The 17,569-nt window shown below is 43.7% G+C and overlaps 1 protein-coding gene and 1 long non-coding RNA gene across 3 annotated transcripts in view; one reads left to right on the top strand and one right to left on the bottom strand.

Moving 5' to 3' along the window:
* Window positions 1-11,289, bottom strand: part of STOM (stomatin) — a 34,700-nt gene extending 23,411 nt beyond the window's left edge. The window contains exon 1 of the mRNA XM_052644582.1: window positions 11,146-11,289. Within this exon, the coding sequence (XP_052500542.1) occupies window positions 11,146-11,206 (61 nt within the window). The 5' untranslated portion in view covers window positions 11,207-11,289. The remainder of the gene's footprint in view (window positions 1-11,145) is intronic.
* A 322-nt stretch (window positions 11,290-11,611) lies between these two features.
* The window catches only part of LOC128052679 (uncharacterized), a 28,333-nt gene continuing 22,375 nt past the window's right edge, over window positions 11,612-17,569 (top strand). The window contains exons 1-5 of one of the 2 annotated variants that reach the window (XR_008199829.1): window positions 11,612-11,754; window positions 11,853-12,070; window positions 14,799-14,893; window positions 15,441-15,540; window positions 16,551-16,585. This is a non-coding gene — a long non-coding RNA (uncharacterized LOC128052679). The remainder of the gene's footprint in view (window positions 11,755-11,852; window positions 12,071-14,798; window positions 14,894-15,440; window positions 15,541-16,550; window positions 16,586-17,569) is intronic. The other variant, XR_008199830.1, reaches the window with a different exon arrangement.

Below are 17,569 nucleotides of genomic sequence, written 5' to 3' on the forward strand. Positions count from 1 at the left end.
CATTTATGTGAAGCACCTGATTTTGATAAAGGTCAGGACTGCTGACCCCCAAGTGACTCTGTATTCATCCCTATGTGTAACAAAAGGTATATAAGCAAACCTAAAAATAAAGAAAATGGGATCAGTTTCCGGAAAGACTGATTCCCCCGTCGCTTCTTTCTTGCTCCCGTTTTTCTGGCTGAATTCCCATCTGGATTCAGCCTCTTTTCTCCACTAATCTTCCTACTCTAATCTCTCTATATATCTGTAATTAAATATGTATTTTTCCAAAGACACGCCGTCCCCCTACCTTCAAATCACCCTGGATCCACCGGGGCTGGACCCCGGCAGTCCGTCTAGTCAAGGCTATGGTTTTTCCTGTGGTCATGTATGGATGTGAGAGTTGGACTGTGAAGAAGGCTGAGCGCCGAAGAATTGATGCTTTTGAAGTGTGGTGTTGGAGAAGACTCTTGAGAGTCCCTTGGACTGCAAGGAGATCCAATCAGTCCATTCTGAAGGAGATCAACCCTGGGATTTCTTTGGAAGGAATGATGCTAAAGCTGAAACTCCAGTACTTTGGCCACCTCATGAGAAGAGCTGACTCATTGGAAAAGACTCTGATGCTGGGAGGGATTGGGGGTAGGAGGAGAAGGGGATGACAGAGGATGAGATGGCTGGATGGCATCACAGACTCGATGGACGTGAATCTGAGTGAACTCTGGGAGTTGGTGATGGAGAGGGAGGCCTAGTGTGCTGCGATTCATGGGGTCGCGAAGAGTTGGACACGACTGAGCGACTGAACTGAACTCCTATTTTATTCAAGTGTTCAATTTCCACCACAAATAATGGGGAAAAAAATCGGAGAAGGCGATGGCACCCCACTCCAGTACTCTTGCCTGGAAAATCCCATGGACGGAGGAGCCTGGTAGCCTGCAGTCCATGGGGTCGTGAAGAGTTGGACACAACTGAGCGACTTCGCTTTCACTTTCATGCATTGGAGGAGGAAATGGCAACCCACTCCAGTGTTCTTGCCTGGAGAATCCCAGGGATGGGGGAGCCTGGTGGGCTGCCGTCTATGGGCTCGCACAGAGTCGGACATGACTGAAGCGACTTAGCAGCACTTAGCAGCAGGCACCTTTTCCCTTCTTGATAAAAACCTCTGAAACTACTCAACTTTCCCCTCACTTTGTGCCTGACTGGCTAGGCCTGGAGAGTCAAAGACCCTCAAGAAGCTCATTTATGAATGAATTATTAATACCAGGTGAGTACAGGGGATTTGACTGCCAATCAAGAGGAAGAAGAAATTAAGTGGATTTTCAGAAAACTGGGCTTGGTCTTTCACTTTTCGAAAGCTCAGCTAGAAATAATCTGAGCATACACACTGGTGAATCAGCACTGTTTCACCCTGAAACTCTTCCTCACCTGGTTATAGCTTTAAAAGATGCATAAAATCACATTCCTTAGAAAGGTGAGGTTTAAACTCCACCAGGCTGTAATTGAACCCTTACTCATCTACAGTTACTACTAGTCAAGGGGAAAAGAAATCCTCAGTTACTCCCCCCAAATTGTAGGAAATTCATTTCCTCCAAGATTCCCATTCATTACCTTGAGGTCTGGATCCTGCCTCCTACCTTTATGAGGTTAAAAGACAAATAACGAGTAACAGGTATTTCTGAGATATCTTCGTTGATATACCTGTTGATATTGCTGGGTAGGAACAATCGTAAACGTCAGGGACCCCAGGATAACTGGTTGTAAACACTACTTCGCCCTGGTTTAGAGTATTTTTTTTTCTTTTACTATCAAACTCTTTCCTGAAAACTGTATTAGAATAAATTTTTGACCAAGCAAGGTTCTGAAAATAGATATAAGCCCATACATTAACATTTTTTTATTGAGCATTCCAATTGGGCTTTCTTCCAAGAAACTTGCACACATTTAAAAAGAATCTTACTTTATTTTAAAAGCAAGGTATTGTCACTATATTAAACTTATAGTTCAGAATAGAGGAAGGAAAAGTGATGTATACTTTCATTATCTCTAGATGGTGATTATTTTCTGCCTTGCTATATATATGTCCTGTAAATTTTTGTCCTTTTTCCCCAAAATTATATAGTTGTATATGTAATAATTTAAAATCTGTTTTCCTCCTCTATACTGTGGACATCTTTTCATATCAGGAAATATCTTTTATTATTATTAATATCCTATATTGTTAATATCCTTTAGTATCCTTTCTTATTAAAGGATATTATGAAATATCCTTTATTATTATTTATCCTTTATTAGTATCCTTTATTATTAAATAAATATCATTTATTATTAAAAGGATGCAATTAAATATCCTTTATTACTACACTATTCCATTGTTTCATATGATGAACATTTAGGTTGTGTCCAGTTTTCTCCACTAGAAACTCAGTTGTTTTGAAGATACTTGTAGTAAAGCTTCTATACATCCTCATTGTGTAAACTAATTTTGCTGAAAAGATGAAATTACACAATTCTTAAATTTCTCTCATTCTGGAAGTGTCTTTTATGAATACTAATAATAACCATTTATTGACTGCCTATTACATGTCAGCCACAAGCTAAATTCTTATATACAGTACTTCTCATATTTATAAAAATCTGTAAAGTAGGTATAAAATATTCCTCTCAGAGTACCAAAGTACTAAAGAAAAAGACTTTTTTGGGGGAAGAGACAAAAGAAAAAAAAACAAAACCATGAAACAAATGAGGGAATAAAAAGAACAAAACCGACTTGTAGAGTCGTTGTTGTTGGGTTGGCTTCCAGACAAGCAGCAAAACAATCTTTTCAAGACCATAACATGCATAATATCAGAGCACTGCACGTTGACCATGATCCCATATCAGCCAATTTCCTTGAGGCTGATTAAATTTGTCGCCACTAGAAATTATGTGAAATGATCAATTCTGTTCACTATTGTGACTCTGCTCTAAAGTTCAAAAGATACTGGATTTCCTCTTCAAGCAAGTACCTTCTGGTGTATCTGAAAATCTGACAAAGTCATACATATTACTCACACAGGAAGAAGCGGTGTGGCCGCAAATATTAAAATACCAACACTGAAAGCTGGAGAAGGCAATGGCACCCCACTCCAGGATTCTTGCCTGGAGAATCCCACGGACAGAGGAGCCTGGCAGGCTCCAGTCCATGGGGTTGCAAGAGTCGGACATGACTTAGCAACTAAAAGAGAGAGAGAGAGAGAGAACGCGGAAAGCGTGATGTTTTCCTTCCTCCTTCCCAGAATGCAGGAATACCTGAAATACTTCATACCAGAAATTGCCAAGAACAGTGTTGCTTGGGTCATGAAAGATAGCCTGGCTAATTTAGTCTCAAAAACATGTTATCTGGTTCTAACAGCAAGTTTTAAGGGGTAACAGTAGGTCAAAATGAAAGGTCTTGGGATTTTTTGAGTTTTTCTTAAAAGCATATTTATTCAGCATACAGGTGTTCTTTTTTGGCCTCACTGGAGATTCAAAGTCAAGGTGTGGCAAACTTTTCCTGTAAACGGCCAGAGAATAAACACAAGGCTTTATTGACCGTAAAGTCTGTTACAACCACTGACTACTACGCAAAAGAAGCCGCAGACTACACACATGTGAAGAAGACGGCTGTGTCCCAGGCAAGTGTAACTTATGAACACTGGAATCTGAGCTCCATATCACTTTCAGATCTTCCTCTATTTTAAAAAATGTATAAGTATAAAAACTATCCTCAGCTTGGGGGGCTGACAAAAGCAGGTGGTCAGCCAGATTTGGTCCATGGGCCATAAGACCCATTCCTGTTCCACATCATATTCATCTATCTGAGGAAGAGGAAATCGTAAGTTAAATAAGACACTGGCTCTTTCTTCCAACTTTTCAAATAAGGCTATATTTTCCACAGTCCCAGTTTCTCTTCCCTTATATTGTTTTGAAACAGGGTCTTTGAAAGATCTGCTAAATAAGAACTCAAGGTGGAAACAAGCAAAGGGCAGATAAAAGGGCAGAATGTAAGTACGTCTTCAATTAATCAAAATTTTATATAACTGTTTTTCAATCAACTGGGATTTTAGGAGACACAGAAGGGAAGGAAACAATAGAAGAAAAGGTAAATAAGAAAAATGGAGAAAGGAAGAGAAACAACCGAAGTGAGGGTAGCATCCTATAGAGAGAAAGACGAAAACAGGTAGAGAGGGGAGAGAGAGGCCGAGGCTAGCACACAGCAGGGCGTCGGCAGATACACGCTGAAAAAATGATGGCATTTACTCGACTGATGACCACAACTTGCAATTAACTGGGCAGAAGCTTTGGAAGCAAACAAGAGCATGCTATAATCCATCTTTCAAATGATTATTTTAATTAGGCATGGTAGATGGTTCTCTGAATGCCCTTATCCTTAAACCTCTAGGGAAGAAATTATTCTCTGGGCTGGACTGGCTACAGGCCAGGTGGTATCAGGTTAAAAACCATGGCCAAAGACTGACTTCCCTCCCTGTTATAAACCTGCACATCCTAGACTTCAACAGCTAGTACTGATGAAGCATTACGCGACCTGAACTATAAAACTTAAAATGTGTTTACCGTGAGAAGTAAGGAGATAGACTAGTCCTTTTAAGGAACATTTTCAATTAAAAAAAAAGAAAGAAAGAAAGGGAATGCTGTGCTTAGCTCAAAAAGCATACAGAAATTAAGTAAGTGTAAGTATTTTATTTCCCAAGCATCTTGAGGATTTTCTGCAGCTTTCCTTCATTTGAATATTTCTGGCCATAAAAGAGACAGAATAGGTGCGAGTATCATCAGTAACTTCAAATTTGAACACCTGCGTCTTTAGAAGGGACCCCCCCCCCCCCCCCCCCCCGCTAATCTATAGCACTTCACCATCTCTAAATACCATTTATCGTATCTGTAACTACCTTACTCAGTGTCTGTCTTTTCCGGACTTTTGGCCTTGTTAAAACAGCGCAGCACCACAGCTTCCGAGTTGGCTTTGCTACTTATCAGCTGTGTGTTCTCTGCAAGTGTCTAACTCTGTGCTTTGGTCTAATCATCTAGAGAGAGGGCTAAAAAGAGCACCTCCTCGGAGGGCCAGCGTGAAGAGTAGGTGAGCTGTCACGCAGGACACCTAGTTTACAGCAAGTGCTCAAGCATTTATTAAGTAAACAGCTGTTGAATGAGTTGAGTGATTCTACTGTTTCGGGTTTTTTGTTTTGTTTTGTTTTTTTGGGCTGTGCCATGCAGCTTGTGGGATCTTAGTTCCCTGACCAGGAACTGAACCTGGGCCCTTGAACACTTAAGAGCAAGAAGTCCTAATGACTGGACCTCCAGGGAATTCCCAGATCCTGCTGTTCTTCGGGGAAGAGAAGAAAAGGCTGACTATTAGAGAAGATCAATGGAAGTTACATGTCCATATATAGGATCCCAAAATACAGTTCACCAATTTTTGGCGGTGAGCAGGTAATAGGAGAGGTAGTGAGAAATACAATGTTGTTTTACTCGTGAAACGTGGACGTTATAAACCAGTGTTATTTAAAAAAAATCACCACCACCACACACACACACAATTCAGAATCAGCCTCTGTCCCAAAGCGGTGGTCACACTGCTTTCTCCAAATGTTTTCTTTCCTTTTCTCTTTAAAATCAGACCTTCACACCCATGAGGTTAGAGAATTCAGGGAAAGTATGGACTGAATATGACCCACGTCTGGAAAGACTTATGTTCTTTATTAAATTTAGACTGACCCTGAAATATATTAAATAAAACAAAACCCTTATACTTCTTCAGTTTTTTCCCCCCCTAGCGCTTTCAATTGGATGTCTTAAGTGTTAGTTACTCAGTTGTGTTCGACTCTGTGACTCCATGGACTGCAGCTCGCCAGGTTTCTCTGTCCATGGGATTCTCCAGGCAAGAATACTGGAGTGGATAGCCATTCTCTTTTCCAGGAGATCTTCCCGGCCCAGGGATTGATCCTGAGTCTCCTGCACTGCAGGCAGATTCTTTACTGTCTGAGTCACGAGGGAAGAAGCCCTAGATATCTTAAGTGAATGTGAAAAGTGAAAGTCGCTCAGACTCTTTGCGATCCCATGGACTATACAGCCCATGAAATTCTCTAGGCCAGAATACTGGAGTGAGTACCCTTTACCTTCCTCAGGGGATCTTCTCAACCCAGGGATCGAACCCAGGTCTCCCGCATTGCAGGTGGATTCTTTACCAGCTGAGCCACAAGGGAAGCCCTTTAAAGAACCTATAATTGAGTTTTTCTCATAAAAGTCTTTGGAGGGCAACATCATTTTAATTAAAAAATGGAAAACAGAAATGTAAGGGAACTAGCTCTTAAGGTTCCCAATTCTTCAGCTGAGGTTGAGTAGCTAAGCAGTGGCTAAAAGCTTGGGGTTTTGCTGTTAAGAGTTCCATTCTACTGCTAAATTTTCTTATTAGTAAAGTGAGGGAAAGTGAAGTCGCTCAGTCGTGTCTGACTCTTTGTGACTCCATGGACTGTAGTCTACCAGGCTCCTCTGTCCATGGGATTTTCCAGGCAAGAATACTGGAGTGGGTTGCCATTGCCTTCTCCAGGGGATCTTCCCAACCCAGGGGTTGAACCCGCACTGTAGGCAGATGCTTTACCATCTGAGCCACCAGGGAAGTGAAATGAAGGAAGAGAACGGTTATTATCTCATATGAGAATATATGTAGAGTGCCTGACACTTAGGAAAGTGAAAAGTTTTAAATGAGTCAGGTGACTCAGACAGTAAAGTGTCTGCCCACAATGCGGGAGACCTGGGTTCAATCCCTGAGTCAGGAAGATCCCCTGGAGAAGGAAATGGCAACCCACTCCAGTACTCTTGCCTGGAAAATTCCATGGATGGAGGAGCCTGGTGGGCTACAGTTCATGGGGTTGCAAAGAGTCGGACATGACTGAGCAACTTCACTTCACTAAACGAGGGAAGAGAATAGTTATTATCTCCTATGCAAAAATATGTAGAGTGCCTGACACTTAGGAAGGGTTCAGTAAACAGCAGCCATTATTATGATCAGAACTGCAAGGTAATTATTGACAGTACATAGGAATAAACTTTATATTAAGTGAACTACCTTCTGGGGCCTGCACACCACAGAGAAACATCAAGACTAACAACCTGCTTGGGGATTCTGTCCCTGGAGGAGAAACAGACCACGTCTGGGGAGATAAGTCAGAGTCCTAAACATTCTTGGACTTTCACACTTTTTGTCCATAAATTTTAATTTCCAAGCTGTTAATGTTTTTATTGTGTTGTCCCCAATAAATAGTATCTTAATAATTTACATTTTAAAGTTTCAAAAGTACATTCACAAAAATGTTCTCATTTGATACTCAAAACTTTGGAAGCTAGATAGTACGGTAAGATGATGCTCATATCTAGATAAGGAATTGACTCTAGAGATTGAGAGACTTCCCCAGGTGACCCAGGTGGAAAGTGATGCTGCTGAGGTCTCAGTTCAGACCTCTGAATTTTAGATTCTACCCTCATTTCGCTATCTATACAATCTTACCATCCATGCATATTTACAACTAGGCAAGGCTAGTATCTAATTTACATTGTCTGATATTTCAGGACAGACGGGTTATTGCCAGTAACTTCAAGGCTAATCTACTGAAATGTCAGGGCAAATGTCTGGGGCTCAGGTGTCTTTACAAGTCTCAGAGTATAGACAAAGGTCCAAAAAGAATGGAAGAGTGGTGTGTGTTAACAGAGATCTGACGCACACTTCCTTCTTTCTCCTGTGACCTCTAACCGCTCTTTCCACACTTTCATAAACAAAGGAGATTCCTTATTAAGTACAATATATTACTTTGACAATTACAATCCTTTTATCGATAACATAAACCCAGATAGTCTATCCGTAATGAGGACATGTATGAGGAACAAGTCCATACCCTAAAATCAATCATCTGAGTTGTAACAAGCTTAATAAAACAAACTGTAAACAGAAAAATGTCTCCATTAGTGTAAAACAAACTGTAAACAGAAAAATGTCTCCATTAATGTAAACTTTATCTCACTCCTTCCTTTTTCTTTCAACAAATATTTCTGCAAACCTACTGGGCACTTGATTCTGAACTTACTACCGTGATCAAGGAAATCCTCTGCTTTCAGAAGCTCTCCTGGTCTAACAAAGGTGATTATAGTTCATATTTATAGTACTGTGTAATAAACATTATGATGGAGGCCGGCACAGATTGTCAGGCAGAAACAGAGAAGAGGGGGTCACTTTTTCTGGTTACAATATTTTTCAGGAAAGTGTTTTCTGACATCTTCTTACAAAACAGACTTTGAATCCAATCTTTATCATATTTATCAACATTAAAAAATTTTTTTCTTCAAAGTTGACCCGGTGATCGATGACTTTGTCTTTTACAGTGTGCAAGTTATACCATGAGGTGGGTCCAATAACCTATTTAATTATAAAAAGTGACATAAATGCCAACTTCTGCAGACCTGTCATCCTTGAGTTAATCTATGACCACTGATGGATTTAACTCAGATTAATCATTAAATAAGTTACAAAGTATTCCCCATCTGATCGACTGTAACAACTGAAATAAACAAAGCAGTCCCCTGATTCTGCTTATTTTCAGGCATTCTCCCAAAGAGATTTATCCTGTTGACATGACTCTTAATTATAATCACGCATGTCTTTGTAACCCACCTGCATTATTTCATTACAGAGTGCACGCACTGGCTTTAAAAGAAAGACTAGTCTTGCCTGAGGGTATGATCATATTTACGTTCCTAAGACTAATTATCAGCAAAATCATAACGGGACAGTTTGGGCTTTTATATTCCACTGCTTCTCTCGGAAGCAGCCCTCTGGAGTTGTCTTATCCAGGAGTTCTTAACTGAAGCTGGGTTCCTTTGCGGTCTCCCAGCTTCTGCTGATGCTTGACAAGCTCCTCCTTTTGGGTCTGCATTCCAGAGAGCCCGAGGACTTCCCTAATGGCTCAGACAATAAAGAATCTGCCTGCAACGCAGGAAACCTGGGTTCAACCTCTGGTTCTGGAAGCTCAATCCCTGGGTTGGGAAGATCTCCTGGAGTTAGAGAATGACTACTCCAGTATTCTTGCCTGGAGAGGTCCATGGACAGAGAAGCCTAGTAGGCTACAGCCCATAGGGTTGCAAAGAGTACCACACGAACTGCGACTAACACCTTCACTTTCTGGAAACAGCTCTAGGATGGGGGAAATGATTTGCAAAGTCAGTGCAGGGCTGAACCTAGTTCACAGGTGTGTGTGATTTCTTCCACTCTGAGCTTCAGTTTCCCGGCTGTAAAGGGATAGAGAATGACGTTCTCCTTGTGGAGCTGTTAGAGGATTGCACTGGATAATGCTTCTGAAGCATCTGGGCTGTGTTTGGCACGTGGCAAGCACTCGGTAAATTCTATTTAATAAATTCTCGTATTGGCTTTCCTATCAGTGGCCCATCTCTAAGTCTTACATTTTTTTAAAAAAGGTGACAGAGCCCAGGCAAAATGTTGTTTATATGTATGACTTTCAGAGGAAAAGGTGCACAGTTATCATTAGATTCTTAAAAAGACTTCTGTCTAAAAAGTAGTGAAGTACAGAATCAAGAAAAATAACTTAAAAGAGTGAATGCTGTTCTGTGAGCAGGAAAAACAACTCACATGAAGTCCAAAGATCATGTTTATTCCCAAAAAACTTCCACGGATTTCCTACCAGAGTGTCACCAAACTTAAGGTACAGAAAAGTGACAATTTAAGATTTCTATAATTCTTTTGATGTTCCTGGAATGGAACTAAAGACAAAGATTGCTGGAAAAGGAAATGGGGGCATGCTGGATCAGTGGACAGGGCTGTCATCACAAATAATCAGAACTGATGAGTCCAGTGCAGCAGTCCTCAACCTTTTTAGCACCAAGGACCAGTTTCCTGGAAGACAATGATTCCACGCATGGAGGTGGGGGTAGGGGTGGATGGGATGACTCATGTGCATTACCTTCACTGGACACTTTATTTCCAGTATTACTACATCAGCTCCACCTCAGATCATCAGGCCTTAAATCCCAGAGTCTGGGGACCCCTGCAGTACAGCGTTCTTTGTGGAGTGCTGGAAAAGCCCATCCAGCCCCCTAAATTTTTCACTGTCATTCTGTCTGAAATTCTGTCCTTAGAAAGAATTCCTTTGGATCACTAAGAACCCCTGGGAGGGAACCAGTACTCCTGAGAGGTTTACAGCCTCTCTTTATGAACCACCCCCATCTCCCCCAAGGAGTTAGCCAGTAACGGTTCGAGGAGCTAGCCCTCTCAAGAGTGCTAGTCCCTTCATAGGGGAACAAACTGAGCCACACAATTTCTGTCTGCAAGACTGGGAAGGCCCTGGTAGGGTGGGGAACTCACAATTCCTAGGGAGGGCCAAAAGCCAGGATGCCTATGTTCCTAGAACAAAGGAAGGAAAGTGGAGGGGCCAGAGTGAGGCGGAAAGTGAAGCTGGGAAGAGATACAGGAAGGATGCCAAAAAGAGCCTTCTTCCGCCAACTGTGTAGGGAACCTGTAGCGAAACCGCACCGGTCTGTTCCGGGGTTTAGTAGGACAAACTGGCCAGGGTGGGGAGCAGGAGGAGTTCTTTCTAGCTCGGGAGGACCCGGGCTTACTCTGAGGGTGGGCGAGAGCGGGGTGGCGGAGCTGTCCTCGGATGGGGCTGGAAGGGACGGGGGCGATGACGCCAACTTCCCCCGCGCCCCGGGCGTGGCGGGCAGGTTTGGGCCCCGATTCCACCAGCCGCTGCCGCCCGTCACTCGTGCACGCCACGAGATAACGAGCGGAAAGCGCTGGCACAGGGCCTGGCATCTGGCAGCCGCTGGATAACGCGAGTCCCTGCTCTGGCTGTGGGCACCGGAGACACGCCCTTGATGCCGCGTCCCGGCTGCGCGGGGCACTGGGCGTGCATTCTGCACCCTAACATCCCTAAAACTTTCCCCCCAGCCTGGGAAGAAGGGCTCATCATTCTCCGCGTACAAGGGGCAGGGACGTCGGTTGTGAGCAACAGTCACTCGGCTATGGAACCTCGGAGGTATTCCTGGGGCTTTGGGTTGGGGCTCTTCCCGAAAGCAGATGAAGGGGACGGCGGGCGACCCCACGGGCCTCGCCAGGGGCACGGGGCTCACCCTTGAAGGAATCGGGAAGCCGCCGAGCTTGGGTGTCCACTGCTGGCCGCTTGTCAGACATGCTGCCCGAACCAGAGTCGCTACTCTCGCGTCGAAGCCGCCGGAGCCTGAGGTGGAGCTGCGAAGAACGCCCGGAGCCGACCCGGGAGCCCCGAGACACAGGCAGCAGTCCCGCCCCTTCTCCGCGGCCCAGCCAATCGCCGCCCAGGACGGAGGAGGACACGCCCCCCGCCGCCGCCCGCCCCTCCCGCGGGGCCTCTTCTCCCGCCCTCCCAGCTAGCCAGGGGCTGAGGGGCGGGGCCTGAGGGGCGGGGCGCGCCTGAGGCCGGGGTCCGGGCCGGGGGCAGCGCCGGAAGGAGGGGCGTCGCCGGAAATGGAGGGCGGAGGCCACCGGGGGGGGGGGCGGCGGCTGAAGAGATAGGGGAAGGGGCCGAGCGGATGGCCTGAGGGAGGGCTATGGAGAAAGGCGCTGAACGGCTTCCTTCTGGGCAAACGAATTGGAAGATGGTGCCCTCCTTGGGCGGGTAGGGGCCAGGTGAAGGGAGGCAGCAGAGGGGCACGCGTCCAGAGTGAGGGCACCAGAGCCGCCCTAGACCGGGAGCTCCCGTGGTGAGAGGGGAGGGGGGCGGTGCGGCCAGCCTCCAGCCCACAGGAGTGAACTCGAATGAGGTGCCCTTTATTGAAATAAAGTCCTTTCCCCGCCGTAGGCAGGCAGGGCACTCATTGCTGGGGACCCAGCACGCCGGGGGAGGCGCGGGGCCGGCCCTCCTGGAGTTGTTACAGGCGAGTACACACAGCAAATCATGGCGCGTGGCCGCGGGCGCCCGCAGTGAAGGGCTCGGGGAGCTCGGAAAGCCCCGAGAGTGGCCGCTCTAGATGCCGCGCCAAGGGAAAGCCTCGGTAGGGAGGCGGCATTGACTGAGAGGTGAGAAGGAGCCACCCGTGGGAAGGAGGACAGGCGCGGTGGGAGGTCGCTGAGGGAATCCCAGGCGGGGAGAAAAGCACTAGCGAGAGGATTCCCCACCTCCAGCTTTCTGCTGGGTGGTGGCTGAAACCTCACGGTGGAAAACCAGGCTGTTTTATTCTCGATGGCTTGTCCGGATGCAAGCATTTCAAAGTATGGCGAGGTGCACGAGCAGATGCCCTTAAAAAAAAAAAAATTTCATCTGGAAATAAATACAGATTCTCCGCAAGTTGCAGAGACAGGAGCGAGAACTTATGTGTCCACTCTAGCTAGTTCCCTCTCATAGTGAAATCTTAGGTGTAGTATCAAAGCTAGGAAATCGACAGTGGCTCGCGAAGTATGTATCCTTCTGTGCCATTTTGCCTCATGCCTAGTTTTGTATAACTACCGTTACAGTCAAGCTGCAGGGCTGCTCCATCGGCCTGGCCTTAGACTATCCAGCACTGTGGTGTTTGGGGAGCCGATACGGTAGGCTTTTTAGCTTTAGCTCTGGGGCCCCGTGGTTGTCAGGGTAGACAGCGGGGCACACACAGTTGTAAGGGCGTTGGGTGGCAGATCACGGTTGCCTTGGGGTGCAGGCACTAGCGTATGGTACAAGCCTAAGGCAGAACTCTCAAGTTTATCTCCAGTCACATCGGGAAAGAACTTTATATTCGTGGGAGTGGAGTACTGCTTGTGAAGTGGCTTGGTTTATAAGCCTTCTGGAGAAGATAAGGAGGGGAGTATGGCAGTTTAAGGCTCCTTTCCCTCGCAATCATCCTTGAGAAAGTCCACAGCTTCGTATTTTCCATTCCGCAACAAATAAGCCCCAGAGGCATGAACTTCCTGTTTATGCCATGGTTCCCAGGAAGAAGGAGTGAAGGCACAAGCAGCTAATTAAAACCTTTAATAAAGGAGGGCTTGATTACAAATTGGAAATGATGGGAAAGTAGCTTTCATTTTTGCTGGAAAGGGAAATATTTCAGAATGAATTTCATGTTTGTACTACTACTCCTGCTGCCTTGATTCAAATCTCAAGGCAATCCCAACAGCCTCACTTCTGGAGGCTTAGAAAAGCGGCTTCTCCCTTTGGAACAAAGACTTTGGTAAACACTTGTTGGCCCTGGCTTCAGATTGCATCAGTGTGGGAGCTAATTCCAGGCTCCAAACTGAGAACAAGCTTTGACTTGATTTTTAAATTACTTTCAAAGTAGATGGGAATTTCCAGATTTAAGAGTTTAAAATGCTGAATTTTATTTGCCCATGAAGCTATTGTATTCTGGCTTTCTCATGCATATTCTATATAAATTTACTGATTAAACATACTTTAGGAGTTTCTGGTGGTCCGGTGGTTAGCAATCCACCTGTCAATGCAGGGGCTGAGGGTTTGATCCCTAATCTGGAAAGATTCCACATGGCATGAAGCAACTGAACCCGTGGGCCACGACTACTGAAGTCACGTTCTAGAGCCCGAACACTTCAATGAAGAGTAGCTCACACTTACTGCAGCTAGAGAAAGCCTGCGTGCAGCAACAAAGACCCAGTGCAGTCAAAAATTAATAAAATTAAAAACATACTTTGTAAATAAATACTGTTGTATCATCCTCTCTTTTTGAGGGAATTTCAGTAATGATTTGGGCTCCCTGGTGGTTCAGATGGTAAAGAATCCACCTGCAATTCGGGAGACCTGGGTTCTATCCCTGGGTTGGGATGATTCTCTGGAGAAGGGCTTTGCAACCCATTCCAGTATTCTTGCCTGGAGAATCCACATGGACAGAGGAGCCTGGCAGGCTACCGTCCATGGGGTTGCGGAGTTGGACACGACTAAGTGACTTTAACTTCAGTAATGATTAGAAGTTAAAATGTTTTTTTGAGAACTTTATGATTTAAAAACTGAGACTTATATAAAATTACAAATTGAAGAGAGAAAGAATTATTTATAGTATTATTGCCTCTAACAGAACTATTATCATTTTGGTGAATTTTTCCTCTAGCTGTTATTTAAAGGACATGCTGTGCTATGCTTAGTTGCTGTCTTTTCTGACTCTGCAGACTCACGGGCTGTAGCCCGCCAGGCACCTGTCTCTGGGGACTCTCCAGGCAAGAAGACTGGAGTGGGTTGCCGTGCCCTCCTCCAGGGGATCTTCCCAACCCAGGGATCAAACCCAGCTCTCCCAAATTGCAGGGGGATTCTTTACCATCTGAGCCACCAGGGAAGCCCTATTTAAAGGATATTTGCATAGAATTTAAAATCAGTATTCATCCCATATTTCTTTTGTTTTATTTTGCTGTTATTTTCCTAGCATCTTCAGGTACCAAATTAAGTATCGATTGATGGTAATAGTGATGACATTAAGACGTGGATATGTGTTTAAGACAGACATGCACCGTGACTTTGTAACTAAATATGTAAGAAGGCAATTTAATTAGTGTTTTTTCTGTGTCCACCTAAAAAGCACCTGAAGAACAGCAGAGAAAAGTCCTTATTTATTTTTCCTTTAAATTATGATTCCAGGCTGTTCACAATGCCTGTGGTGAAATCAACTAACCAAATGCTTATGTGAGAACAGCATTACCAGCAAGCTGTATCTGTTCCTGGAATTTTCCCCAGGAGTGGTCTGACAAGGTTGATCTGTTTCTCTGTGTAGACTAATTCACATTTATTATATTACAGTAGTATTTTTGTCTTCTTGACTCTTCTGTTCTTCAGGAAATTACTCCAGGAACTACATCATAACGGGAGTTTCACCAGAGGACTTATTGTATATGGGCTGTGGCAGCAGACCAGTTACACCATAGTACTTGGTAAGAGCACTGGCTGTTCGTGTTTTCAGATCTTATGAAAATAGAAAACATCATTGGTATTTAGTAGAGTCATCTATGGCAAGAATTTTATTAATGTGCTTTGTTAGTTCACAAAGCAGATATTTATCAAACACCTATTATGTGCCAGGCACTGTTCTAGGTGCTTGGAATATAACAATGAATGAAAAAGACAAAAATTCTTGCCTGCATGGAGCTTACTTTCTAGTATTCCTTTCCACATGTATTGGTTTGCTCTGTGTGTACTCAGTTGGATCCTACTGTTTGCAGCCCCCTTGACTACACCCTGGCAGGTTCCTCTCTCCCTGGAATTCTCCAGGCAAGAATACTGGGGTGGGTTGCCATTTCCTCCTGCAGGGGATCTTCCCAGCCCAGGGACTGAACCCAAGTCTCTTGCATCTCCTGCATCAGCAGGCAGATTCTTTACCACTAGTGTCATCGGGGAAGCCTGAATTAGTTTGCTGGGGTTTACGTAGTGAAGTGCAATGGGCTGGATGGCCGAAGCATCAGAATCGCATTTTTCTTGCAGTTCTGGAAGTGAGGAGTCCAAGATCAAGGCTCAGCAGAGTTGGTTTCTTCTGAGGAGCCTGAGGGAAGCGTCTGTCCCGGTCCTTCTTCTTGACTTGTAGGTCAGTTTCTTTTCTTGTGTTTTCGTGTTGTCTTCTCTCTGTATACTTCTGTGTCCAAATCCCCTCTTCCTATAAGGACACCAGTCATATTGGATTAGAGCCTAGCCTAATGACCTCATTTTAACTTAATTACCTCTTTAAAGACCCTACCTCCAAATACAGTCACATTCTAAGGTGCTGGGGGTTAGGATTTCAACATACGACTTTTAGGGGAACCCAGTTCAGCTTCTAATACCACATATGACTATGGTGTATCCAAATATTTCTCTTGTTTTCTCATATCCATATCTCTGAGGTATTCAAAACCATTTATGTTCAAAGGTACCGGGTAACACAATGTACCAGGTAACCTACTTATGGGTGATTTTTTTCTAGACATGATTTATTTTTATTAAATACTAAATGGAAAGTCCTTGGTTAGGAGGGATTACTCTGCTAGGAATGTTGCTCCATCTAGTGACTGCTGTATTCAACTACTTTTGTCAAAGTTATAAAAATGAAAAATGGAGAATTATGTTGGAGAAAAGGTTCTCTTTTCAATAGGTTATTATTCACAGGGCACTATGGAGTCATGGTAAAAACAATATTTCTTTCCACCATTGTATGTGGAAGGAAAGAGAGGTGTATATAATGACACTATTTTTAGTAATCGAGTAATATTAGTATCATCATTTACTATCACCACCAATTACTATTTATTTTTTTATCCCCTGAGGAAACCAAGACTGGGTTTACTCCCTTGGCTGAGATCTCACAAATTTTAAGTAGTGTTTCCCTCAAGTCTGTATGACTCCAGAGTTTAAGCTCTTAATCGTTCAGAATAAATAAGCGAAACAGAAGGACTCAAACATTTCATAATACAGCCTTGATGCATGACACATCTAAGCATGCATCCAAATGAGCGCGCGTGTGTCTTCAGTCCTGATGCAGTTGCTTAATCTTTACCTTGAAAGGCTGCTTTACTGTTCGGTGTTGCATTGATATGTTGTGTCAAAATGTGTCTGTTTTAGGTAATGAATTTATAAAGGACACAATCTACAACCAGGTCAGTATCATATAGCTTATTGTATACCTTGAATTACATGGGACATTTAAAATAACTGTTTAAAAGCTTGGAAGTTTTGGTAGTTTTCAAGAACAGTTTTTGCTTCTCTATTATACAAGTTGAATGGGGCAGCTAAACTGCCTGGAGACATCAAGAACAGCTTCTGCAGAAAGCTGAGTGTAGTAAGACAAATCCAAGTTAGAAAAGGATGCCTTTGGAATACAGAGGATGCCTCTGTAAATGCGTGTGGGTATGTCAGAGCTTGATATTTTGGGGGGAAGTATGTAATCAGATATGCAGGGATTGAAAGTGGTAAGAAATGACAATGGACTAGAAAGCATATGCCAAACTTAGAAGATAATTATGAAGCTGTAACTTATGAATGATCTTGACAAGAGGGATGGAATGACCCCTCTTATCAAGATCATGTAACAGAGAATCTGAATAGGCCTTCATCTATTAAAGAAATTAAATAAGTGATAACCTTCTGAAACAGACAGTACTGGGCCCAGATGTGGTCCCTGGTGATTTCTACCAAACATTTAAGAAAGAAATTATACCAGTTCTCTACAGTCTCTTCTATAAAATAGAACCAGAAGGAATACTTCCTAACTCCTTCTATGAGACCAGCATTACTCTGATAGCAAAATCAGACACACACATTACATAAAAGAGAACTATAGACCAATGTTGCTCATGAAGAGAGGTACAAAAGTTCTCAACAAAGTGTAAGCCAATGTCATCCAACAACATATAAAAAGAATCAGATGCAGTTACATGTGAAATGGTTCAGCATTTGAAAATCAGTCAGTATAATCTATCACATCAGCAGGGTAAGAAAAGTCCCACGATCCTATCAACAGAGGCAGAAAAAGCATTTGACAGACTCCAATACTCATAAGAACTGAGTAAATAGAAAGGGATAGAGAAAGCGTCCTCAACTTGATAAAGAACATGTACAGAAAAGTTACAGTGAACGTCATA

The sequence above is a fragment of the Budorcas taxicolor genome, chromosome 8, assembly GCF_023091745.1.
Source record: "Budorcas taxicolor isolate Tak-1 chromosome 8, Takin1.1, whole genome shotgun sequence".
NCBI lineage: Eukaryota > Metazoa > Chordata > Mammalia > Artiodactyla > Bovidae > Budorcas > Budorcas taxicolor.